General features: G+C 45.0%; 1 protein-coding gene across 1 annotated transcript; it reads right to left on the bottom strand.

Annotated features, from left to right (window-relative positions):
- Positions 1 to 525: 525 nt before the first annotated feature.
- Positions 526 to 25,781, bottom strand: MTMR9 (myotubularin related protein 9). The gene is made up of 10 exons (XM_073673889.1): positions 25,436 to 25,781; positions 24,180 to 24,288; positions 21,229 to 21,354; positions 15,593 to 15,766; positions 8,714 to 8,931; positions 5,354 to 5,515; positions 4,297 to 4,438; positions 2,740 to 2,960; positions 2,344 to 2,495; positions 526 to 1,678 (listed from the first exon to the last, which is right to left on the bottom strand). Exons 1-10 carry the CDS (start codon positions 25,615 to 25,617, stop codon positions 1,515 to 1,517), a joined length of 1,650 nt encoding a protein of 549 aa, XP_073529990.1. The 5' UTR covers positions 25,618 to 25,781; the 3' UTR covers positions 526 to 1,514.
- Positions 25,782 to 26,575: the final 794 nt, after the last annotated feature.

Below are 26,575 nucleotides of genomic sequence, written 5' to 3'. Positions count from 1 at the left end.
GACTGACTGAATGTGCATGTGTATAGCAGGAGAAGAAGGAGTAGCTTTTGTCTGGACGAGCCTACAGTTATTTAAAGGGCCAGTTTCACATTTGTGGACCGTAAGCCTCCTACCCCGAACTCAACCAAATCACTATATGCCTGCGACGCCATTACATCTGGGTCAGGAGACCTGGCGACCGGGTCAAATATCGCAGTCTGTACTCGGACGTGTGAAACTGGTTTATCCAGTAAAAATAAGTGATCACCTCCTATAGACAACCCCTTTAAGCTGGTCGTATACATGTGTGAGCAGCCGGCCTTTCCTCTCCTCTTGCATTGCCCTTACACATTACCGCACAGCAGATCCGGCGCTGTCAGTGCTGATGCAGCAGTTTCTCAGCATCCTGTCATGTGACAGCCGCCCCCATGTCTGGGGGAATAACATGCATAGCATAAGTCACATGCACTGAGGCCACAGCGCCCCCTACATGTACAACCCAGGAGCTGCACATAAAAAAAAAAAAAAACAACAAAACACATCCAATCAGGAATGTAGTCGTCTTTTAATGCCAGATCACATGAAGTTTCAATCTCACTTTACACAGGAGAATCACACTGCGTGGGAGACGACCTCTTAAAGGTACAGTACAGTCGCCTCCTGTGTGCAGACCGCAGTACACTTCACACTTACACATACAGAAAACAATGAGAACCGGCGAGCGCATGAGCTCAAACTTTAGTGCAAAAATTCACAATTTTAGGTAAGGATTGGGGGGCAGCGACTAAAAGTGCTAGAATAATCTCATGGTGCCACCTGGTGGTAGATTCACTGCCAAGCAAGGAACAAAGTAAAAAGTTTAGTTAAGTGCTGAAACTTTTTAACACGCGCCGCTTCTTCATTTCCTTACCATTTTCAAGATCTATAATTGCGGTCAGTGAACGGAAACAGATTCATCTATCGGCTGAAAATTTGACGATGTGCAGCGCTGGGTAGATCTCTAATTGCGGTCAGTGAATGGAAGCAAATCTCATTTACGGTATAGAAGTGACACAAATACCGTGAGGATAGACTATACCCAGTGCGGCACTGCTATGTAAATGCTTCCACTGACTGACAGCAAGCAGAGATCGTGAAAACAGGAAAAGCAAATCAGAAGGTTGCATGAAGCCAGGTGATCCCTTTAGAGGACAGATTAGGGACCTATTGGGTCTACAAATCCCAATACATGCAGGAGGGTCTGGTATGGCAGCGGCGGTCCCATACCACCAAACGGTGGCCCGAGGCAGAATGTTATGGATCTCACTGGGATCTACTAGCCATGACACAGAGTGCTTAGCCCAGGAATCCCCGTGAAGGGTTAAATTTGGCTCCCATGTTGCACGCTCCTTGGTCCCCAGTCACGAGAGTTATATATGGATTGCACCAGAGAAAATTGTAGTGCATGCACGACAGATAGTGTAAACATGTAGCCCAGTCCGGGGCGGGGGAGGGGGAACGATGCACAGTTGTGAGAGGGTGGAAGGGTGGTCACATTAAGGGGTCTCCAGCATCCCATCTTCTGTCTCCAGCTCGGCCAGCTGCCTCCTCAATGCATTGACTCGGACCTGTAAGTCCTTGTTGTATTCTATGATGTGGATCATCTCCTCGTAGGCGTCCTCCAGGAACTTAGAAGATCTGTTCCAGCGCAGGAAGACCCCTGAGGATTGAAGCAAAGCGTTAAAACTGATGAAGGATGGAGAGCGGACAGGAGATGACGGTATATAGAGGACGGAGAGCGGACAGGAGATGACGGTATATAGAGGACGGAGAGCGGACAGGAGATGACGGGTATATGGAGGATAGAGAGCGGACAGGAGATGACGGGTATATGGAGGATAGAGAGCGGACAGGAGATGATGGGTATATGGAGGATAGAGAGCGGACAGGAGATGACGGGTATATGGAGGATAGAGAGCGGACAGGAGATGACGGGTATATGGAGGATAGAGAGCGGACAGGAGATGACGGGTATATGGAGGATAGAGAGCAGACAGGACATGACGGGTATATGGAGGATAGAGAGCGGACAGGAGATGACGGGTATATGGAGGATAGAGAGCAGACAGGAGATGACGGGTATATGGAGGATAGAGAGCGGACAGGAGATGACGGGTATATGGAGGATAGAGAGGGGACAGGAGATGACAGTATATGGAGGATAGAGAGCGGACAGGAGATGACAGTATATGGAGGATAGAGAGCGGACAGGAGATGACGGGTATATGGAGGATAGAGAGCGGACAGGAGATGACGGGTATATGGAGGACAGAGCAGTACATGATGGCCAAACACGCAGAGCACAGGAGCAGATGACAGACCCACCTTCCCACAGCAGCAGACTCTGGGGGGCCACGGAGGGCCAGATGACCAGTCCATTGGCTTCATATAAAGGGTTGGTGAATTTGTGAAGTTCGTTGGGTTGGTTCACCCAGGACCAGAGGGACAGCGTCTTCTGCCTCAGCTTCAACTTATTCCTGCAGGGATGATATGAGCGATACAGCCAGTGACACGTACATTCACTCCTATGATCTCTTCCGCCAGGGGGCGGCCATATTGGAGGCACTCACTTTCCTCCAGTAAGGTCTATGCTATATGGCAACTGCAAATAATGGGGGGTAATTGTCAGAAAAAGAGACCAACGATGACCAACCAGGGGGACCCTCTATTAATGCTAGCAGGGTGGTGCCCCCCGTACCCAAAGGGTGGCACCGCACTAACCTCTCAAACTCATTGTTGCCCATGAAGGTGCCGAACTGAGAGGCGTAGGCGTGCTCGAACAGCGTGACCAGGAACCGTTCATTAAACTCAAAGGAGCAGGGGAACTGGCGCAGGATCTGCCACACGCAGTCCAGGAACAGCAGGAACGTCGGGGCCTCCCACCGCTGCTTGCTGTTGGAGTAGGCGGACTGAGCACAGCGGTGCTGAAATGGATGACCGGCCTGGGAACAGAACAGATTTCAGTCTGCATTTGCCGTGATGCCAAACACACCCGTATCTGCAGGAATTGGGGAGCGCGGGGGTGATGAAGTGTTTACGGCATCTAAACAGTCAACCAATAGTCTGAACAGGTCCTAAATTCTCTAAAATATTTTAATAGAGATCTGTTTTTCTGATGCAAAGCTCCAGATCCCCTGCTAGTCTGCACACAGCCATGAAAATATATGATACAAGTCTGGCAGCCTCCACTAGGGGGAGCTCACCGCTTAGATAAGTACACAGTTCCCATTGGACTCCATGCTAAATCTGTCTGCACTCTGAACAGTCAAATCATTTGATAAATCTGTCACAAATCAATAATAGAGAGGTGTCAACACCAAAATACTGGTGGAAATGCAAAGGTGAACCGGACCCAGTTTCTTTTTTCCATTTTCACAACAATAACGAGGAGGGTGGTTTCAAGCCGCAGAAATTACACTTTATGGCGTCACATTGAAATTATTGTGCAATTTATACAATTTTGCTATTTTTTTTTTGCTGGCTTTATTCGTTTTTAAATCATATTAACCCCTTCGTGCAGCAAACAATTTTTGTTTTTACTATTTTTTTTCCCTCACCTTCTCTCAAGAGCCATAACTTTTATATTTTTCCGTCGTTACAGCCGTATCAGGGCTTGTTTTGTTTGTGGGACGAGTTCTAGTTGTGAATGACACTAATCATTTTACCATAGTCCGGGGCTGTCGTCCATTTTTTGGGCATAATTTACGTTACTTTTGTGGTGTAAATTATGATGATTTTGTGGGGCGGGCTATGTCCTATCTAAGCTTCATCCACAATTCAAAAAGTTGTCATGAAGTTGCAAAATTTTGCCGCAATTTCAAGTTGCTCAAAGGTTTTGCAAAATTTCAAAGAAGTTTAACACCAGAATTCAGGTGTAAACTTCCAGATTAAAATCGGGGCCTTTATTATTACATAATAAAATTAATTGCTTCTTAATGCATTTTTTTGTGGTGGAGCGGCAACCCCCCCCCCTCAAAAAAAAAAAAATTATATTTATTTATATATATATATATATATATATATATATATATATATATATATATATATATATATATATATATATATATATATATATATAAATAATTTTTTACTGTATGAGTTGAATAGGTTAATATTTTCATAGACTGGACTTTTATACACATGGTGATATCAAATATGTTTTTTGTCATTCAAAGTTTTATACATTTTGTAACATTTGCAAACACTTTTTTTTTTGGTCCTCTCAGGTGTCTTGAACCTATGATTGTGTTGCCCATTGTGTAATGGACACATACTCACTTGCAGCCACTCCTTCTCCACCAGAGCCTCAAACCCCCGGATGCTTCTGCACTTGGGCTCCAGAATGATTTGCGCCAGCGAGGTCACTTGTAACGTGGAATCCATGCCCTCCGATCCGTGCACCAAGACGGATGCCCCCTCCCTATGTGATAAGAATACGCATTAACCCCTGTGACACAGCATTTATTTTTAATTCTGCCAGACGTATATTAAGTAGGCCCAGGGACATGAGCTATTTTTCATACGAGTCTGAACGTTGACTCTTGTTGTAGATTGAATTGATGTTTGTGAATTGCTGAATGGCTGCTGTTTACCTATCAGCTCCTACAGTTTATTGTGCTGCTAATCTTGGAAGACAGGGACACAGGGTAATTGAACAATTGATGTTTGCTAATATGTTGATTACCCATTGTATCAGTCCATGCTGCTTGTTGACCAGCAAACACTGAAGGACAAACTATGCAGATTGAGTGAATACTCGAACAATGAGAGATGACCTCCTCCCACCTTCTCCCTGACCTGTGGATGATAGATGTGGGTATAAAAAGGGACCTCTATCCTTCTACGGAGAGACTCTACAGGATGCCAGCTAAAGGAACCACAGCCCCAGCTGGAAGAATACAGATCTGGTCCATTGACCATTACTGAACTCTCAAAAAGACGTTTTGAAGAATTCACGTTGGTCAGCTTCCTAAGCTTGCCACTACCTCCTCTCTGTGGGTGCCGGCCAAAAGCGGGGTGCAATTGGCCCTGGATGCTCCGAAGTTGCAGCTGACCTAATCTCAGCGAGCCAGTGGAAGGGTGAGACACTGTCTTTTCCACCATCCTGTGTATTTTTACTAGGACTGTTCTATGTTATTGGTGGTTCAATAAATTATTGTGAAACTGTTTTACCTTCACCCTGTGTTGTCTGAGTAGTGTTATGTCCACGGAAAGGTTAGTTGATATCCCCTTCCATAGAGAGTAAGCAATGGAAGAGTCAAGTGGCCACTAGACAAAGTGGTGACGCTGACGTCGTGGGACAATCAGCCGGGGGCAGATCCTACATGGTGCTCACCGGTCGATGCACTGGGCTGCGAGGCAGGCGGTGGTCAGGATCTCCTTGATGTGGCTCAGCCAGTTGGAGGCCTCCAGTTTGCTCAGCCAGCGGTCCATGTTGTGGGACTGGTCATTACAGGCCTCCACCAGTTTTATCAGACTCTCCTGCAGAATGTTAAACCTACATATCCAAGGGGGAAAAAAAAAAAGTTGTTAGTTGTTTTTTTTTTAATCAAGATCAGTGTGGATCCAGATCCCCATCCCCAGTTTGGAGGCAACTATTGATGAGGATAGGGATCCATCCCCTAATACCAATTCTTTAATTCCTTAAACTTCTTCAGGACTGGGCAGTTTTTCCGCTATAGGGCGCCCCCTCCCCCCCCAGAAAGGCAGAATTTTTTAATTTTTCCATCCACAGAGCAATGTCAGGGTTCGTTTTTCTTACAGAACAAGGTGCTTTTAATGGCACCATTCAATTTATCATATAATGTACTGAACAACACTAAAAGTATTCCAAGTGGGGTAAAATCGTGAAAAATATGAAATGCCAACATTGCTTTTTTTTTTTTTTTTTTTAATTTGTTCTGTTTTTATGGCGTTCATTGTATGGTAAAAATGACCTGGTAGCACAAGTCTCCAGCTCAGTATGATTACAGCAAAAACTATTTTTTTGGATCATTTAAGTGGTGAAAAAAAAAAATCTGTGTCACCCTTTTCTGAGACCTGTAACTTTTTACTTTTCCATCAGTGCAGTTGTGTGAGGTCTTGCCTTTTTGCATGGCAAGCTAACATTTTCATTAATACAATTTTGGATAACCTCTAACATTTTGATCATTTATTGTATTTTTTATCAAGGATGTGTGGTTACAAAGAAAAAAAAAAAAAAAAATTCTAGCTTTTTGATTTTTTTTTTTTGCTCTTTTCGGCATTTACCGATGGCGTCAATTAATTTCATATTTTAATAGATCAGATTTTTATGTACGCTGCCATAGCAGATAGTCTTTTTTTCTCATAAATATACTACAGTACCATAGTACCGCAGTATATTACAGGCAGGACCCAGCTGCTATAGTAACTCACCGGCTGTGATGTCATTTAAATGGTTAATGGCTGGAACAGAGCTCCGGCCATGGGTGTTAGAGACAGATGCCGGCTGTGTATTGTAGCCGACATCAGACACATGTGGAGAAAGCTTAGTTCATGAATCCCCTTCACATGCGGTCAACCCAGATAAAATAAAGAGTTAAAATCGAACCGGTCACTGGATTTTTTTTTTAGTATTATTTAAGCCAAGTACCTCCTCCAATTGCCGAAACTGCACTGATTCTGGAACAGTTTTCCTTTCTTTTCTGTGCCCCTGCGTTCCAAAGCTACGCTTCCTGGTAAAAGTGATGCAAATCTTCCCTTCAGCCAACTGGGGGTCTACCATAGAAGTGCTCTGTGGGGGCTCACCTTTTCTCCTCTGATGCTGGCCAATCAAAACAAGGCCACACCCCCAGAGAAGTCCTGTTGGACACGCCCATTTAGTTGTAGGGAAGGTTTACGTCTTTATTTCTATGGGGTAGAACACTGGAAAGGAAATGCACAGAAAAACAAGAAAATCTGTTAGAGAATCAGTGGTGCGCCGGCGCCAACTAGAGGAGGCAATCTGCACACCTAATAAATAAGGAATAAAGTGCGGGTGCTAGAAATACGCAGAGTCGGGCTGGCAAAGATCTGCACAATAATTTACACCAATATCTGGAGTAAATTGTGGTAAATTTGTCGAGCTGTAAATGGCCACGCCTGGTTTAGCTAAGCTCCACCCACTAAAAAAAATGAGTAGAGTGATGGAGAAAAATAAAAAGGTTGCAAATTACGGCGTGTGGGTGATATGCATCCAAAATGTATATCTTTTCATGCAAATTTCTGGTTTCAACGCAATTAGAAAAAAAAAAAATAAATAAATAAAAAAAAACTAAATAAATAAATAATAATATATATATATATATATATATATATATATATATATATATATATATATATATATATATATATATATATATATATATATATATATATATATATATATATATATATTTTTTTTTTATTACACACACTGGTTCTGGTCAAGGCTTTGTGTATGATTGGCAGAATATCTTATTTTTTTAATGTTATAGTTTTCTCTTAACATGCATCCCAAAACTGTTAAATACAATATCTATTAGGACTTATTTTATTATCTTTTTTTATTCATATCACCTAGAACAGTCACCGTCATGGTTGTGCTACGGCAAGTCATAGGTCATGTAAAGGTGGCGGGTTGCGGCTCACAGGTCCGAACAGGCGAGTCAGTTACAATGGAGACACAAGGGAACGGATTCATGGAACTCTTTTGAAGAAAAACGGTCGTTGTTGCCCATAGCAACTAATCACAGTGCAGCTTTCATTTTTCAAATTTGAATTTGCTATGGAATCTGCTGTATCATTGGTCGCTACGGGCAACAAAGACCGTTTTAACTTTCATCCGTTTCAGAGGTTTCCATAATCTGCATGGGAGCTGTAGACACAAAACGAAAGGCTTTTTTTTTTTTTTAAATGAAGACTATTAACCAACCCCTTGGCGATGGGAGCATTAATTATGCCCAGAGAGCCGAGACGTCTCCAAACAGCTCAATGTCAGCTGTGATCTACAGCCGGCACCCGAGAGTAACTGCTGCGATCAGAGCTCACCACGAACAGTTAAAAGCTCTTAGATGGCATTAAGGAGCTCATGACAACGGCATTAAGGAGGTCAGGACTGTTGGGCAGGGTGCCACCTAAGACACCCATATCCCCCCTACTCCTATTACTCCAAGACAAAATTTGATGGATAGTCAAAGCAGTTGGGAACCCACTGAAGACCCCCCTCTCCCCTTCCCGTGTCCTACACCTATAAAGCCCATCATGTGTTTGAGCTTTATATCAGACTGGTAATGATACAATACACTGATGTACTACTACTACAAAAAAAAAAAAGTTAGGTCTCTCAAACAGGGTGACTGAAGCCAACACTTTTTTTTTTCTTTTAAGTAGAAAAGGTAAAAAAAAAAAAAAAAATATCTACATAAACGCATCACCATAACTGTACTGACCAATAGAAAATACTGGGTCGATGTGGACGGAAAAATAATAAAAGTTATGGCGGTTGGAAGGAAGAACGAAAAAAAGATGGGAAGGAAAAAGAGGTCAGTTTATTGTTCCCTGTTATCAGCCATTCAAGCTGCTAACAGTACTCTTCAATGTGATGAGTGCCCCCATGATAACTCCTCTGTGCCTCTGTGTGGTCCCGCTGGGTGACGATACTGCTCCTATAATGTCACCCTAGCACTGTCTCCAGTATCAGATCCCATCCCGTTACCGTTCGATGGCCTTGTGGATCCTCCTCCACTGCGGGTAGTACGCCTCCGGCTCAAAGCCTCCTCCCCTGGCCCTCGCCTGCTGGGCCACGTTCAGCGAGCGGGTGTCTATGATGTATCCTCGTTTTCCAGGTCGTAACGTGGCGTTGATGAGCTTCTCGTCCTCCTTACAGCGCCGGCCATTGGTGCTGGTGAGCGGCTGACTGCTGCGCATCATCACCTACAACACAGGACACAGAATCCTGACCTGCAGAGCTTACAACCGGAGCACGAGCAGCCTGTCTGTAAGACAGTACATCGAACACTTTTACTCCAATCCCATCCAAAGCTGTGTTTACGATGAAACCAAGATCCCATAATGCACTGTCTAAGTATATTAACCCCCCAAGCGCCACATATAGTGTGAACATACTAAATATAGCAGTCACCCGAGAGCAACCGCTGCGATCAGAGCCAGCTCCACTCTCTACAGAAGAACTTCTTAGATGCCGCTGTTAATCGGGGCAGGGGAATTTAAAAGGAATTTGTCACCAGATTTTTGCCACCTAAAATGAAAGCAGTATACTGTAAAAACAAAGACCCCGATTCCAGCGATTTATCACTTACTAGGCTGATTGCTGTAGTCTGGATATAATCAGTGTTTTATCATCAGGAGATGCAGGACTAGGTCTCTTGTACCTGCGAGTCAACTTGCTCTCTAACTCCGCCCCCCACTCACTGATTGGCTGCTTTCTGTGTACACTAGGCTGAAAGCTGCCAATCAGTGGTGTGGGCAGCTCAGCATTCCGAGTTCTGCTAGATCAGCAGCAGAGAAAACAGGGATTTTATCAAAACTACACCAAGCAGCCTAATAAGTGATACATCGCTGGAATCAGGGTCTCTGCCTCTACATTATGCTACTCTCAGATTACATAGCAAAAACCTGCTGACATATTCAGTTTACGAAATTAGGGGGGGGCCAGGGGGAGGGCAGTAATTTCCAAAACCCGTCGCCCCCCCCCGCATTCCCCTCTGCAACAGGTTCTCATGGCAGCCAGAGCACCTACAGAAATCCTGCAACCCCCACTCTCCCCCATGTCTGCAATGTTCAGTAATTACACAATATACTTCAAAGCTATGGTATACTGCAGAAGTCATCAAACGATTGCAAGTTCGAGTGCCCAACAACACTAAAGATTTCAAAAACTTTACAAAAAATAAATAAAAGTATAAAACAATATACTTTATATATATTTATAGCAAAAAACAAAACGTATATAAAAACTTTATATCATGCATCTTTTTAACAAATGTAAATCGAGTAAACTGGAAAGGAAAAAAAGTACCGGTATATATATATATATATATATATATATATATATATATATATATACACATACATATATATACATACATACATACATACATACACACACACACACACACACCGGTACTTTTTTTCATATACACACTGCTCAAAAAAATAAAGGGAACTCTCAGATAACACATCCTAGATCAGAATGAATGAAATCTTCTCATTGAATACTTTGTTCTGTACAAAGTTGAATGTGCTGACAACAAAATCACACAACAATCATCAATGGAAATCACATTTATTAACCAATGGAGGCCTGGATTTGGAGTCACCCCCAAAATTAAAGTGGAAAAACACACTACAGGCTGATCCAAGTTTGATGTAATGTCCTAAAAACAAGTCAGAATGAGGCTGAGTATTGTGTGTGGCCTCCACGTGCCTGTATGACCTCCCTACAACGCCTGGGCATGCTCCTGATGAGGCTGAGTATTGTGTGTGGCCTCCACGTGCCTGTATGACCTCCCTACAACGCCTGGGCATGCTCCTGATGAGGCTGAGTATTGTGTGTGGCCTCCACGTGCCTGTATGACCTCCCTACAATGCCTGGGCATGCTCCTGATGAGGCTGAGTATTGTGTGTGGCCTCCACGTGCCTGTATGACCTCCCTACAACGCCTGGGCATGCTCCTGATGAGGCTGAGTATTGTGTGTGGCCTCCACGTGCCTGTATGACCTCCCTACAACGCCTGGGCATGCTCCTGATGAGGCTGAGTATTGTGTGTGGCCTCCACGTGCCTGTATGACCTCCCTACAATGCCTGGGCATGCTCCTGATGAGGTTGCGGATGGTCTCCTGTGGGATCTCCTCCCAGACCTGGACTAAAGCATCCGCCAACTCCTGGACAGTCTGTGGTGCAACGTGACGTTGGTGGATGGAGCGAGACATGATGTCCCAGATGTGCTCAATCGGATTCAGGTCTGGGAACGGGCGGCCAGTCCATAGCTTCAATGCCTTCATCTTGCAGGAACTGCTGACACACTCCAGCCACATGAGGTCTGGCATTGTCCTGCATTAGGAGGAACCCAGGGCCAACCGCACCAGCATATGGTCTCACAAGGGGTCTGAGGACCTCATCTCGGTACCTAATGGCAGTCAGGCTACCTCTGGTGAGCACATGGGGGGCTGTGCGGCCCTCCAAAGAAATGCCACCCCACACCATTACTGACCCACTGCCAAACCGGTCATGCTGAAGGATGTTGCAGGCAGCAGATCGCTCTCCACGGCGTCTCCAGACTCTGTCACGTCTGTCACATGTGCTCAGTGTGAACCTGCTTTCATCTGTGAAGAGCACAGGGCGCCAGTGGCGACTTTGCCAATCCTGGTGTTCTGTGGAAAATGCCAAGCGTCCTGCACGGTGTTGGGCTGTGAGCACAACCCCCATCTGTGTACGTCGGGCCCTCATACCACCCTCATGGAGTCTGTTTCTAACCGTTTGTGCAGACACATGCACATTTGTGGCCTGCTGGAGGTCATTTTGCAGGGCTCTGGCAGTGCTCCTCCTGTTCTCCTTGCACAAAGGCAGAGGTAATGGTCCTGCTGCTGGGTTGTTGCCCTCCTATGGCCCCTCCACGTCTCCTGGTATCTGCTCCATGCTCTGGACACTGTTCTGACAGACACAGCAAACCTTCTTGCCACAGCTCGCTTTGATGTGCCATCCTGGATGAGCTGCACTACCTGAGCAACTTCTGTGGGTTGTACTGTAGACACCGCCTCATCTACTGTACCTCGAGGGGTGAGAGCAATGGCAAAATGAAAAAGTGACCAAAACAACAGCCAAAAAGGATGAGAACAGAGAAATGGTCTGTGGTCACCACCTGCAGAACCGCTCCTTTATAGGGGGTATCTTGCTATTTGCCGATTATTTCTACCAGTTGTCTGTTCCATTTGCACAACAGCAGGAGACATTGATTCACAATCAGTGTTGCTTCATAACTGGACAGGTAGATTTCACAGAAGTGTGATGGACTTGGACTTACATTGTGTTGTTTAAGTGTTCCCTTTATTTTTTTGAGCAGTGTGTATATATATAAGTCGCCCGGTCATTTCTACAGCACAATGAACATCGCAAAACCTAAACCCAAAAGAACCGCTTTGTTCCTCATTTGATCCCAACTGGAAATTTCTTCCCGCCTTTCAGAGGAAAACACAAAAAACAAAATTGGCCAGAGCAGGAAGGGGTTAACGGTGCGGTATTATTCTCTATGTAGAACACTTGCTATACCACCAGAGGGGTTTGACATGCAGCTCTGGATGTGACTAGAGTATAAGCACCATTCTGCCTGGGTTTTTTAGGGATTTCTGATCCCAGAACAGCTGAGTGACGGCCAATATACAGCAGAGGGGCAGATGGCCGTCACCCCAAAATTTCCCAGGAAGAGGTAAAATTCTGTAATAAATTAGTAAAAGAAATGTATCACCTCAATCCACCAAGAAAAGATTTAGCCTCCTCCACATGGAGCGGCCGGCCACCCAGAAATGAGGGTCCGGCCATTATCTAGTGAGGGAGACAGCAGAAAATGGCTGCGGTGCAGCAGAGCCGAGGGAGCGGTGCAGGCGGGTGTGGTGCGGGCGGGAGCGGTGCGGGCGGGAGCGGTGCGGGCGGGAGCAGTGATTGATGATCTGATTTGTGGTGCGGGGAGAGTTCACTCCACAATCAATGCATTACAATGAGTCTGGCTGACAACAGCTGCGGGGGAGGGAATGGCTGCACTTGTCAGAAGGCTGGGGGGGGGGGGGGGTCACATATCTACCTGCATGTGCCAGTATATACATATACAGATTACAATTACAGCACCGAACTAAAATATAGAAGCTTCTCCATCACCCAAATCGTAGAACACATCAAAAGTGATGGAGAGTCCTGAAGAACTGTCATGGGAACGTCAGAAGCCCCACGTGCACAGCCAGGGATGAGTGCCAGCAAAGGATCACGCCCTCATGCCAGAACTCTACCCCATCCTCACACATAACAGGACAGGTCACTGATCTACAAGAACAGCACACGCTTATCCTGAAATACTCTGTGCTGCTGAAAGACCCCAATTCTTCCACTTCTCATATCATGACACTGCTCCAGTTACTTGCAGCCCCATCCTTACATGACAGATTACAGTCTCCTCCTGAAATACTCTGTGCTGCTGGGTACCCTGCTCCTCCCGCTATGCACTGATGGAGGATGCTGTTACTTCCCTTTCTCACATCATAATACCGCTCCTGTCACATGCAGCCCAGTCCTCGCATATTATTGGCCCCTACACTTCTCTGCTGAAATACTCTGTACTGCTGAAGGACCTTTCCACCAATAATATCACACAGTCCTAGCCCTCACCAACATAGGTCAATACTTACACAAAATCAAAATACTCCTCAGCTGAAATACTCTGTTCTGCTGGTGACGCTGCTTCATCTGCTATGTAATTTTTTAATCTGTGAGTGCCCAAATGATCAGTACTCTCCTCTCCTGAAATACTCTGTGCTGATGGGGACCCTGATCCTTCCACTAGGTAACTCTCATCCTGTCACACAGATGAGGTGTCACATTCTCGTGTCCTCCTCCCAATGGACGGTGCAAGTACAAAGATGTCACTGATTGACAGGTGATTGATGCACAACTGAAACCTGAAGAGATCTGCTCATAATGTAAGAGGAACGTGCCCACATGCTGACAAGTACAGGAGCCCACCACAGATAGTGGACACCCCCTGTCACCCTGAGAAAGGATTGGGACTACCAGCAGAATCGTGAGTGCAGCTCTGGAGTATAATACAGGATGTAACTCAGGATCAGTACAGGATCAGTAATGTAATGTATGTACACAGTGACTGCACCAGCAGAATAGTGAGTGCAGCTCTGGAGTATAATACAGGATGTAACTCAGGATCAGTACAGGATCAGTAATGTAATGTATGTACACAGTGACTGCACCAGCAGAATAGTGAGTGCAGCTCTGGAGTATAATACAAGATGTAACTCAGGATCAGTAATGTAATGTATGTACACAGTGACTGCACCAGCAGAATAGTGAGTGCAGCTCTGGAGTATAATACAAGATGTAACTCAGGATCAGTAATGTAATGTATGTACACAGTGACTGCACCAGCAGAATAGTGAGTGCAGCTCTGGAGTATAATACAAGATGTAACTCAGGATCAGTAATGTAATGTATGTACACAGTGACTGTACCAGCAGAATCGTGAGTGCAGCTCTGGAGTATAATACAAGATGTAACTCAGGATCAGTAATGTAATATATGTACATAGTGACTGCACCAGCAGAATAGTGAGTGCAGCTCTGGAGTATAATACAGGATGTAACTCAGGATCAGTAATGTAATGTATGTACACAGTGACTGCACCAGCAGAATAGTGAGTGCAGCTCTGGAGTATAATACAAGATGTAACTCAGGATCAGTAATGTAATGTATGTACACAGTGACTGCACCAGCAGAATAGTGAGTGCAGCTCTGGGGTATAATACAGGATGTAACTCAGGATCAGTAATGTATGTACACAGTGACTGCACCAGCAGAATAGTGAGTGCAGCTCTGGAGTATAATACAGGATGTAACTCAGGATCAGTAATGTAATGTATGTACACAGTGACTGCACCAGCAGAATAGTGAGTGCAGCTCTGGAGTATAATACAGGATGTAACTCAGGATCAGTAATGTAATGTATGTACACAGTGACTGCACCAGCAGAATAGTGAGTGCAGCTCTGGGGTATAATACAGGATGTAACTCAGGATCAGTACAGGATCAGTAATGTAATGTATGTACACAGTGACTGCACCAGCAGAATAGTGAGTGCAGCTCTGGGGTATAATACAGGATGTAACTCAGGATCAGTAATGTAATGTATGTACACAGTGACTCCACCAGCAGAATAGTGATTGCAGCTCTGGAGTATAATATAGGATGTAACTCAGGATTAGTAATGTAATGTATGTACACAGTGACTGTACCAGCAGAATAGAGAGTGCAGCTCTGGGGTATAATACAGGATGTAACTCAGGATTAGTAATGTAATGTAATGTATGTACACAGTGACTGCACCAGCAGAATAGTGAGTGCAGCTCTGGAGTATAATACAGGATGTAACTCAGGATCAGTAATGTAATGTATGTACACAGTGAGTGCACCAGCAGAATAGTGAGTGCAGCTCTGGGGTATAATACAGGATGTAACTCAGGATCAGTAATGTAATGTATGTACACAGTGACTGCACCAGCAGAATAGTGAGTGCAGCTCTGGGGTATAATATAGGATGTAACTCAGGATCAGTAATGTAATGTATGTACACAGTGACTGCACCAGCAGAACAGTGAGTGCAGCTCTGGAGTATAATACAGGATGTAACGCAAGATCAGTAACTCTTGGGTTAATGACAATGATAATATGCCAAAAGTAACTGACACATTGTAAGCTTTGATCGGTGCAAGAATTATTTATGCAGTTACATAGATGGAGTGTTAGTTCATCCCCCGGACTCATCATTACCAGTAGGGATGACACAGACTGCTGTACTCACCATCCCATTCTTTCTGTGATAATAGCTGAGCACCGGGAATCTTCCCCCCTGCCGGAACGCCGCCACCTTACGAAGAGACTCATCGTCAATGGACTTCGGTATAATGACAACTGAGGGATAGGACGGACAGACGGAAAAGTCTTGGTTCACTTCACTCAGTCTCCAATCTTCAGTCTGACGGATGAATGAGAGAGAAGGGAAAGAAATCCGGTAAATTAACAGAAGCCGCCCCCTCATGGTCCTACATATACAGGACATCCCAGCATTAATAGGACAGGTGCGCCTCCATCAGATTGGTTAAGGCTCTGGGGATTTATCAGTTATATCTGGTTTTTGGGAAATATCCAATGGTTTATCTTTCCTGGAGACCTGGATGTGAAATGTGTAACCCCGCTATAAAACAATTGCAAGTGCCAATACACAGACAGGGGTGTAATCTGCTGCCTTTATACCATAGCTACAAAAAAAACAGATCAATTAAAAAGTGACTGGTCATTGGAAGAACCTACAAAGTATAAATAGTCACTCAGAATTGTTTTTTTTTTTACTATGATTCAATTTATTCAGAACATACAAAAAGCGATATTAAAAATGGGGAGAATCATACAGAGTAAAATGGTGAATAATATATGTATGGGTAAAAAATACATTGACCTCCTTGAGAAAGCTAAAGGCGAAACGTAGATCAGAGTTCTGGGTCTGTGGTCACCTCCTCTTCTGATACTTGGTATGTTGCATTCCACAGCTACATCTGACTGCTTGCACTTTATCTCATTGCGGTATAAAATACTATACATAGATTTATTATCGCTCCATTCATAGATTGATTGTGCAATAGACACTTTATTTGCTATGGAGTATGTTTCCACCATGTATTTTATACCCATACATAGGATACGTTTACCATTTTCCTTTCTATGATTCTTCCCATTTTTAAATTTCGCTTTTTATGATGTCATTGTATGTTCGGAATAAATTAAATACATTTCTGAGTGGCTATTTATTCTTTGTAGGTCCCTTTAGACCTTAAAGACTGTAAGCTCCTACAGTCAGGACTGTCACTCTTGTGGTGTCAGCCTGTATATCGCCGACGTCTGCATTTTCTTCGTTTCCTTCCATCATTTCCTTTATGCCTCTAATCTCCTGAGCGCAGCACAAGAGACGCCAGAACCCCAGCAGAGCAGAATAGTGAGTATCAGTTTGTTGTCTTCATCACTTCTTCTCGTCTCTTGTACTCAGTTTTTGAAGGATCTCGGCAGGAGGTTGTTCCAAACATCTCGGAGAACTGACCCCAGATCTTCTGTGTATGAGCCTTGTGCAGATCCTTCTGTCTCTTCATGTGATCCCAGACAGATGGGATGATGTCAGATCAGAGATCTGTGGGGACCGGATCATCACTTCCAGGACTCCTCATTCTTTATGACACTGGCTGGATTTTTGGAGTTGTTGTGACTGCAGAATCAATTTGGAGCCAATCAGACGCCTCCCTGATGGTATAACATAATGGATAAGTATCTGCCTGGATTTCTCAGCATTGAGGACACCAAGAAACGGGCAACGCTGAGGACCGTAAACAAAGTGGTCGGCCCAAGAAACTTAGTGCAGCAGATAAAAGACACATCATGTTACTTCCCTTCCAAATAGGAAGATGTCCAGCAGTGCCATCAACTCAGGACTGGCAGCAACCAATGGGACCAGCTACACCCATCTACTGTTTGGGGAAGCCTGGCCAGAAGTCATCTTCATGGAAGAATTGTGACTAGAAATGAACTGATCAGGCAGAATTCCAATCAGCCTGTTGCCACGTGTTCTTTTCCTGGGATATTCAGTTTCCTTTATTACGTTCTGGGAACTCTCCAGACCCCAGGGGATAATAAATTTAATACGTAAAAAAATAAATCAATTATTATATTCATCCTCCACTCACCTCTCTAGTCTCTTCGCTAGTCAGCACCACAAGTCCGGTGGTCACAGCATCTTCTGATCACCCAATGTGATTCGCATTGGAATCTTTAGTCCTCATGCATTGTGCATCGAGCGCAGAGTGACCGGACCAAAGATTCCAACACGAGCGGCGGAGAATCTGGAAATGGGTGATGATAAAGAAGAAGTCTTGGAAGTGATGATCCGGCCCCACAGAGCCCTGATCTCCCATCATCCAGTCTGTCTGGGATCACATGAAGAGACAGAAGGATCCGCACAAGCCTCATACAGAGAAGATCTGGGGTCAGTTCTCCAAGATGTTTGGAACAACCTCCTGCCGAGTTCCTTCATATCCTGTGTGCAAGTGATGGAAGCGACGGGCGGTCACCAGATACGGGTGATGGAGGCGACGGGCGGTCACCAGATACGGGTGATGGAGGCGACGGGAGGTCACCAGATACCGGTGATGGAGGCGACGGGCGGTCACCAGATACCGGTGATGGAGGCGACGGGCAGTCACCAGATACCGGTGATGGAGGCGACGGGCAGTCACCAGATACCGGTGATGGAGGCGACGGGCAGTCACCAGATACTGATTGGATTTAGATTTCTCTTTTGTTCATTTACTTTGCATTTTGGTAATTGATAAAAATAAACTATTAACACTCCTATGTATGAAAGCTTCTTATTCTGCATCATTTTTTCAACATCTGCCTAATGCTATGTTTATACGAGGTCTTTTTAAGCTACTAACACCAGCAGTAAAGCGGTCACAGGCACTGAAGACCAGAGGAGATGTCTGAGTAATGTTTCTATCTTCTTGCATTCCCTTTTTCACCTTCCATAAGGCAAACATTTTTGGTTTTCCACCTGCATAGCCATATTAGGGCTCATTTTTTTTTTTTTTACAGGACGAGTTATAGTTGTGAATGACACGATTCAATTTATCATATGATCTACTGAAAAAGAAATAAAATGTAAGTGCAGTGAAAAATAAACACGGCAACATTGTTTTTGGGTTTCGTTGTCCATTGTACGGTAAAAATGACTGGACAAAATGACTCTAAGGGTCAGTACGATTACGGCGATACAAACATTTTTTTTTTATTTTAGTGATTTAAGGAAGAAAAAAAAAAAAAACTTTGTAAAAAGAAAAAGAAACAGTGGATTGTGTCATCACTTTATTATATCAGTAGCTTTATTTTTCCATCGATAGACCTGTGTGAGGACTTGTTTTTTGCATGTCGAACTGACTTTTTTTTTTTTTTTTATTGGTACATGTAATGTTTGAATAACTTTTTATTGTGTTTTTTTGGGGGAGAGTCACAACGTCAGTGTTGCAGTGTACAGAAAAGGAAATGATGATGTGCTATGAAGCCCAGCTTCATAGGAGTACGAAGATGGCAGCAATGGGGGTCAGTGAGCCCCAAACTACCATGGTAAGCCATCAGCTCAGCACCATTTGATTATATAGAAGGCTGGACGAAAGCTACGGGTGCCAGAATGTGATCGCTCCGCCTAAATGCCGCTGTCCGAGATTGACGGTGGCATTTAAGTGGTTAAACTGTTCCGAACACTGCCGTTAAGAGACAGGTGCTGGCTGTGTAACACAGCCGGGACCCGACGTGTATGGAGTGGGCTCAGCTCCCGGAGACCAGATGTACATGGTGTGATGGGCCAAAATATTGCAACTCCGTATACTGTTCTCAGGCACTGCAGATCAGCTCCCATTGACATCAACAGGAGCTGAGGTGCAGTACCCAATCACAGCCACTGTAAGGCGCTGTGCTGGCTCCATACACTGTCCACATCCTGCTACTGTGGTAGCTGTTACTAGTCGGCTGACGGGGGTCCCTGGCGTCAGAAACCAAACCCCCTTTTAATTTTTGTGTCTTTGAAAAACAAAGTTAAGAAGTTGCTGAATTTTCCATGTGTCACCATTTTCAATGTACAGTGGGGGAAATAAGTATTTGATCCCTTGCTGTTTTTGTAAGTTTGCCCACTGACAAAGACATGAACAGTCTATAATTTATGGGTAGGTTAATTTTAACATTTAGAGATAAAATACCCCCCCCAAAAAATCAAGAAAATCATATTGTATAAAATTAGATAAATTTATTTGCATTTTGCAGTGAGAAATAAGTATTTGATCCCCTACAAACCATTATGAGTTCTGGCTCCTACAGACCAGTTAGATGCTCCTAATCAACCCCTTACCTACATTAAAGACAGATGTCTTACATAGTCACCTGTATAAAAGACTCCTGTCCACAGACTCAATCCTCTACAACATGGGCAAGACCAAAGAGGTTTCTAATGATGTCAGGGACAAGATCATAGACCTGCACAAAGCTGGAATGGGCTACAAGACCATAAGTAAGACGCTGGGTGAGAAAGAGACAACTGTTGGTGCAATAGTAAGAAAATGGAAGAAATACAAAATGACTGTCAATCGACATCAATCTGGGGCACCATGCAAAAATCTCACCTCGTGGGGGTATCCTTGATCATGAGCAAGGTGATAGATCAGCCTAAAACTAAATGGGGGGGGGACTTGTTTATGATCTCCAGCAGCTTGGACCACAGTCACCAAGAGAACCATTGGTGACAAATTACATCTTAAAGGATTAAAATCCTGCAGTGCCCGCAAGGTCCCCCTGCTCAAGAAGGCACATGTGCAAACCCGTCTGAAGTTTACCAGTGAACACCTGGATGATTCTGTGAGTTATTGGGAGAAGATACTGTGGTCAGATGAGACAAAAATTGAGCTCTTTGGTATTAACTCAACTCGCTGTGATTGGAGGAAGAAGAAATAGGAGTACAAACCTAAGAACATCGTCCCAACCGTGAAGCATGGTGGGGGAAACATTAAACTTTGGGGGTGCTTTTCTGCAAAGACGACTGCTCCATACTGAAGGGAAGATGGATGGGGTCATGTATCACAAGATTTTGGCCAACAACCTCCTTCCCTCAGTAAGAGCATTGGAAATGGGTCATGGCTGGGTCTTCCAGCAAGACAATGACCCAAAACATACAGCCAAGGCAACAAAGGAGTGGCTCAAAGAGAAGCACAGTAAGGTCATGGAGTGGCCTAGCCAGTCTCCAGACCTTAATCCCATAGAAAACTTATGGAGGGAGATGAAACTCCGAGTTATCAAGCAAGAGCCTCAAAATCTTAATAATTTAGAGATGATCTGCAAAGAAGAGTGGACCAAAATTCCTCCTGACATGTGCACAACCCTCATCATCAACTACAAACAACGTCTGACTGCAATGCTGCCAACAAGGGTTTTGCCACCAAGTATTAAGTGTTGTTTGCCAGAGGGATCAAATACTTATTTCTCATTGCAAAATGCCAATAAATTTATCTAATTTATACAATATGATTTTCTTGGATTTTTTTTTTTTTTTTTTGGATATTCTATCTCTCAATGTTAAAATTAACCTACCCTTAAAATTATAGACTTTTCATGTCTTTATCAGTGGGCAAACTTACAAAAACAGCAAGGGATCAAATACTTATTTCCCCCACTGTATCTGTTAGCAGTCACTGAACGGGAACAAGTAATTTACACACAGAAGCAGGAAACCAAGTACAGACCTGATACTTCTCACAGCGGAGGGTTCGTCCTTTTGTATCCAGTCTAAACATGAGGATTCCAGGCTGATACAATGTAACAAACACGAGAAATCAAGGAGAGAGGAAAGCTCACCTCTAAAGTGAGGAGCTCGAACTCCTGCTGAGGACGGAAAGAGCTCCAGCCGTCCTCGGTCACCTCGAACATCGGACGGTAGAAGAAAGGATACATCAGCGTGATGGAGTCCAGCGTGGATAAGGCCTGAAGAGAGAGGAGGACGTTCCATTATATACTATATGCTCTTTTTCCCAGGATTATTATTCATTCTAGGCGTCCTCTATTATTGGTAGTTCATTTGTTTTAAATACCATAAGACATGTCCTTCATGTAATACTATATCTGAGAAAAGCCTATCTTTCTAAATCAAGTCATCTGGACGCTGAGCACGGACAATGGTCATCACAGTAATCAGTATATTCTGAATTACCCTTTCTTTTTAGCAGGAGATTTTGGTCACTGTCCTTACATGCAGTCACCATTACTACCCTGTGAACATAGGCGGATTATAATGAGGGCAATCTGGGCTACTGCCCGGGGCCCGGCCACTCACGAGGGCCCATTGTCCAAAGAGTAATTGCCCCCATTATAATCTGCACAGCGGCCACCGCAGCCGCAGCTTGTTTAAATAAAGCTGGGTCCGCCCTGCTGAATGACGTCTGGCAGGACGTACCCAGCATACAGAGCGTGGGCGCCGGGCGCGTCTGTTTAAGTCACACCTACCATCTCTCTGCCGGAGAGGAGCATCTAATGGCGTCGCTCCTGAAGACTGGAGAAGCTGTGCCTGCCTGCGTGGTCTCTCAGTCCTCTGCACATCACCGTCTGCTTCCTGTGTGCGCAAGGAGTGTAAAGTATCTATGTGGCAGACGGGGAGTGTGCTCTGTAAGTAAAGGCAGGGAGCTGGGGGCCATTGTAATTACTACAACTTGTGGAGGGATGGGAGTGTGATTGAACTACATGGGGCAGATGCCCCTCACAATGTGCCCTCCACTTTGGGAATTAGCTTGTATCATGTATTTGTATAGCACATGAAGAGATCACAGTTAAATAGATGTAATGTTTTCAGTCTCAGTGTGACCGCAGACTTCTCCTCTTAGCCTGGATCACCCCTTTCATTTGAGATGGGTAATAGAGGAATTTCTGCTGGCAGCCCAGTAAAATATTACATTTAATTAACTGGGATCTGTTTATGTGGTTTATAAATATATGATGCAAGCAAAATGCCAAAGTGGAGGGCAGAGTGTGCAGGGGCATTCGCCCTATGTAGTTCAATCACACTCCCATCACCCACATTTTATCCATAACAATAATGGCCAATTGCCCTTAGATACAGAGCACTGCTGCAAATTCTGCTTCTGTGTGTTTATACCATTGTCACTATTTCACATGCAGATATGCCGTTAATAGCGTTCTGAAGCGATGTGACCAGTGCACTGACAGTCCCGCTGCCAGCAGTAATTATACTTTATTCCCCTCAGTTGCCTCAGGCTTTCCGCCATAGCATGGCTTTATGGCTGTAACCACATCCTAGCGCTCAGCATTAGGCAGGATTCACACGGTACCGGAAATATCCGTGTGTCCGTGCGCCACATCAGGATCACACGGACCGGCGCCTGGGAATCTGTGTACAGTTAGTGCTGTTCCCAAGCGCCGGGTGCTGAACACTGCTCTCGCAATGTCCCTGTGTAAAAATAAGAATAAAATAAAATCCTTATACTCACCTGTCCGGAGACGTCCCCCCCTGTAATCCTCCGACCGCTGACGTTGAGGAGCCGGGCAGAATGAGCTGCTCCAGCGAGTCACTCACTGAGCGCAGCTCCGAAGCGGCTCATTCTCCCCGGCATCAGCGGTCAGAGGATTGCAGCGGGTGACATCTCCGGACAGGTGAGTATATGGATTTTATTATTTTATTCTTATTTTTACACAGGGACATTGCGAGAGCTGACACTACTACCCACATCATTGTCCCTGCTGGTGCTGATCGCAGGGACAATCAGCGCTTGGGAACAGTGCTAACTGTAGCGCTGGTTACCAGGCGCCGGTACGTGTCACACGGATGTCATCCGTGTGGGATGTTTTGCGGACCATGCATCCACAAAAAAAAAAAAAGGACATGTCAGCGTGTGGAGCACATGGACACACAGTCTGTGGAAACACACTGACGTGCACAGACCCATTCATTTGAATGGGTCTGTGTGTGCCAGTGTCTCCAGTACGTGTGGAAACTGTCACCACATGTACTGGAAACACAGACGTGTGAAAGAGGCCTTAGATCCAGCTTTCAATCAGTGCAGGGACGCAGTTATAGCCGCTGCTCACTATGCACAGAGCAGTGACTGCGGGCGCCATATTGTTTCAAGTTAGGGCGGCAACCTCCACTGTCAGGAAGGGAATTGTGAAGGCCAAAACGACTCCCTATCTCCCCTCATTTCTGCTCTTACTTTATGTCACTGTTTTTCTGTGCATAGAGTTTGCATTTATATATGGGGTTTTTAAACTAAATAGAGATTTTTTTTTAAGTTTTTTTTTGTTGTTATGGTTTACATGTATAAGAGCCCCCATAGGCTGATCACTCTGCTCTATTTTATGTAGCGCTATGTACAGTGCTGTACATAAGGGAAAAAAAATGTCGTTTTCCATCTACAGATGTGAACTAGAGCACCTGTGTGTTACTCACATGACCCATCACATGACCCATCACATGACACATCACATGACCCATCACATGACCCATCAAAGGAGATTATGTGACATGATGGGGGGCCCATGCCTTCCAAACTGCCCGGGCCCTCTTAATCCACCCCTGCCTGTGAAAATACCATTTGTGTCTCCTATTGTCATTTTAACACTATTTTTTAATATTTATTTGATTAAAAGCTGTTTTATTATCTGGAATACCCCTGCTGTATCTCCAATTATAACTGGGTATTTTTGTAAATGATTTTGAAATCACCATTTGCTGCTAGCTTGATATTAATAATTATCATCCATTAAAACGATGATTGATGCAATGATGAGGGAGGACTCACCTCTATGGAGCTGGCGACGTTCAGGCTCTCGTCCATGCCCGTGATCTCCAGCTGGATTATACGCAGGTCCTTACATTTTACAGTTATGGTCCCGGAAGACCCAATAAACCTGAGAACAAGAAAGAATAAAAAAAAAAAAACGATCAGCTTTACTATATCAGTCACCGACACAGAGGAAAACCAGCAGACGTCAGTGGATCCAAAATGATGGGGGTGGTAGTGGATAAAGTATGTAGTACCAGTCCCTGGCCTGTACATACCAACCCCAGATGTCCAACATGGAAGTATACGTACGATCTGACCATATTCCAGTCCTGCAGAGCATTTACAGACATAATTCATTAGGGAACTGGTGTTTCCCTTTAAGAGAAAGGTAAACTTATCTCAGACGGGGCTGACGAGCTGCCAACAGCAATCATATCCTCTATATACTGGAGGAAGCAATTAAGAGGGGTATATAGGTCACATGTGGGTATATGGACGTGATAGTGCGGAGTGACCTGCTCGGGACTATCATGATTGGATAGTGTTTGTTTTCTGGAATGACTGGAAAATAAGGATGAAGTTTCTCCTTATTACCAAATATAAAATATGTATGTACAGTACTATAGACTGGACCAGAACGAGACAAGGCGGCCAGACGGGGGCGGAACGAGACAAGGCGGCCAGACGGGGGCGGAACGAGACAAGGCGGCCAGACGGGGGCGGAACGAGACAAGGCGGCCAGACGGGGGCGGAACGAGACAAGGCGGCCAGACGGGGGCGGAACGAGACAAGGCGGCCAGACGGGGGCGGAACGAGACAAGGCGGCCAGACGGGGGCGGAAAGAGACAAGGCGGCCAGACGGGGGCGGAAAGAGACAAGGCGGCCAGACGGGGGCGGAACGAGACAAGGCGGCCAGACGGGGGCGGAACGAGACAAGGCGGCCAGACGGGGGCGGAACGAGACAAGGCGGCCAGACGGGGGCGGAACGAGACAAGGCGGCCAGACGGGGGCGGAACGAGACAAGGCGGCCAGACGGGGGCGGAACGAGACAAGGCGGCCAGACGGGGGCGGAAAGAGAGAAGGCGGCCAGACGGGGGCGGAAAGAGAGAAGGCGGCCAGACGGGGGCGGAAAGAGAGAAGGCGGCCAGACGGGCGGAAAGCGAGAAGGCGGCCAGACGGGCGGAAAGCGAGAAGGCGAGACAGGCAGAAAGATGGATAGCCTGATGTATAATAGAATGATAGATAATAGACAATAGATGATATGACTGGACCTCTTCTCTATGGAGTCGATATTGGAGTGCAGCAGCCACAGCTCCTCACTGTTGTCCTGCCTGGAGCTCAGGATCAGGTGGTGACCCGTCAGACACAGGGTCCCGCCCACTGTCGGGTGGAAGGGTCTGTGAAGCAACACCTTGTCCACCCTGGGCGTCTTGATAAGCTCCGCGAACTCCATGGTGACGGCAGCGCGGCTCCCTCCCTTATATCCGGGCAATGCTCTTCATCCCCGTGCGCACAACCAGGCCACAGCCTCAGCCGCTGTCACTGTCTGGTCGTCTTTCCTTCCCCGCCCTTACTGCGCCTGCGCACCCTTCTCCTCGGTGGATACATTGTATCACGCTGCACTGCACTGCGCGTGCGCATGGTTATGACCGCTTGCGTAAGAAGCTGGACTTGCGCATGCGTACGGCTGATACTAAGTATCAAGTTCCTTATTTATTTTCGTTAGGAACCGTCTGCTGCCAGCAGATGGCGCTGGTTAGTGAGCAGTGCAGAGAGCAGAGCAGAACTTTATCATAGGAAAAACTCTGTGTCCAGAATATAATGACTGCTAGTGTAGGTTACAATTTACACTTGGATTTTAACCCCTTCATGACCAGGCTACTTTTCTTTTTTTCATTTTTTCCTACTAATAGCCAAGCCATAACTTTTTATATTTTTCCGTTCCCATAGCCATGTGAGAGCTTCTTTTTTGCAGGATAAGTTGTACTTTTGAATGACACCTTTCATGTTATCATGTGACGCACTGGAAAGCGGGAAAAATATTAAAAGTGCATTGAAATTGGGTTATTGGGTTCTTTATTTACTGTATTCATTATATGGTAACACTGAGCTGCCATTATGATTCTCCAGGTCAGGACGAGTTCACAGACTCTAAACATGTATCGTTTTTGTTATTTTTATTAAAGTGGTGAAAAAAAAAATCGTAAATTCGTTAAAAAAAAAAAAAAAATAATTCTTGTGTCGCCATTTTCTGAGACCCATAACGTTTTCATTTTTGGTGATCTGGGGCCGGGTGAGGACTTATTTTTTACACCCTGAGCTGACCTTTTTATTGATACCATTTTGGTGTAGATACGATGTTTTGATCGCCCGTTATTGCATTTTATTTCAATGTTGCGGCGGCCAAAAAA

This window comes from Phyllobates terribilis, unplaced genomic scaffold (genome assembly GCF_046119375.1).
Source record: "Phyllobates terribilis strain yellow unplaced genomic scaffold, ASM4611937v1 Scaffold_3__8_contigs__length_932513732, whole genome shotgun sequence".
Taxonomy (NCBI): Eukaryota; Metazoa; Chordata; class Amphibia; order Anura; family Dendrobatidae; genus Phyllobates; species Phyllobates terribilis.
This window is presented reverse-complemented; position numbering and strand designations above follow the sequence as displayed.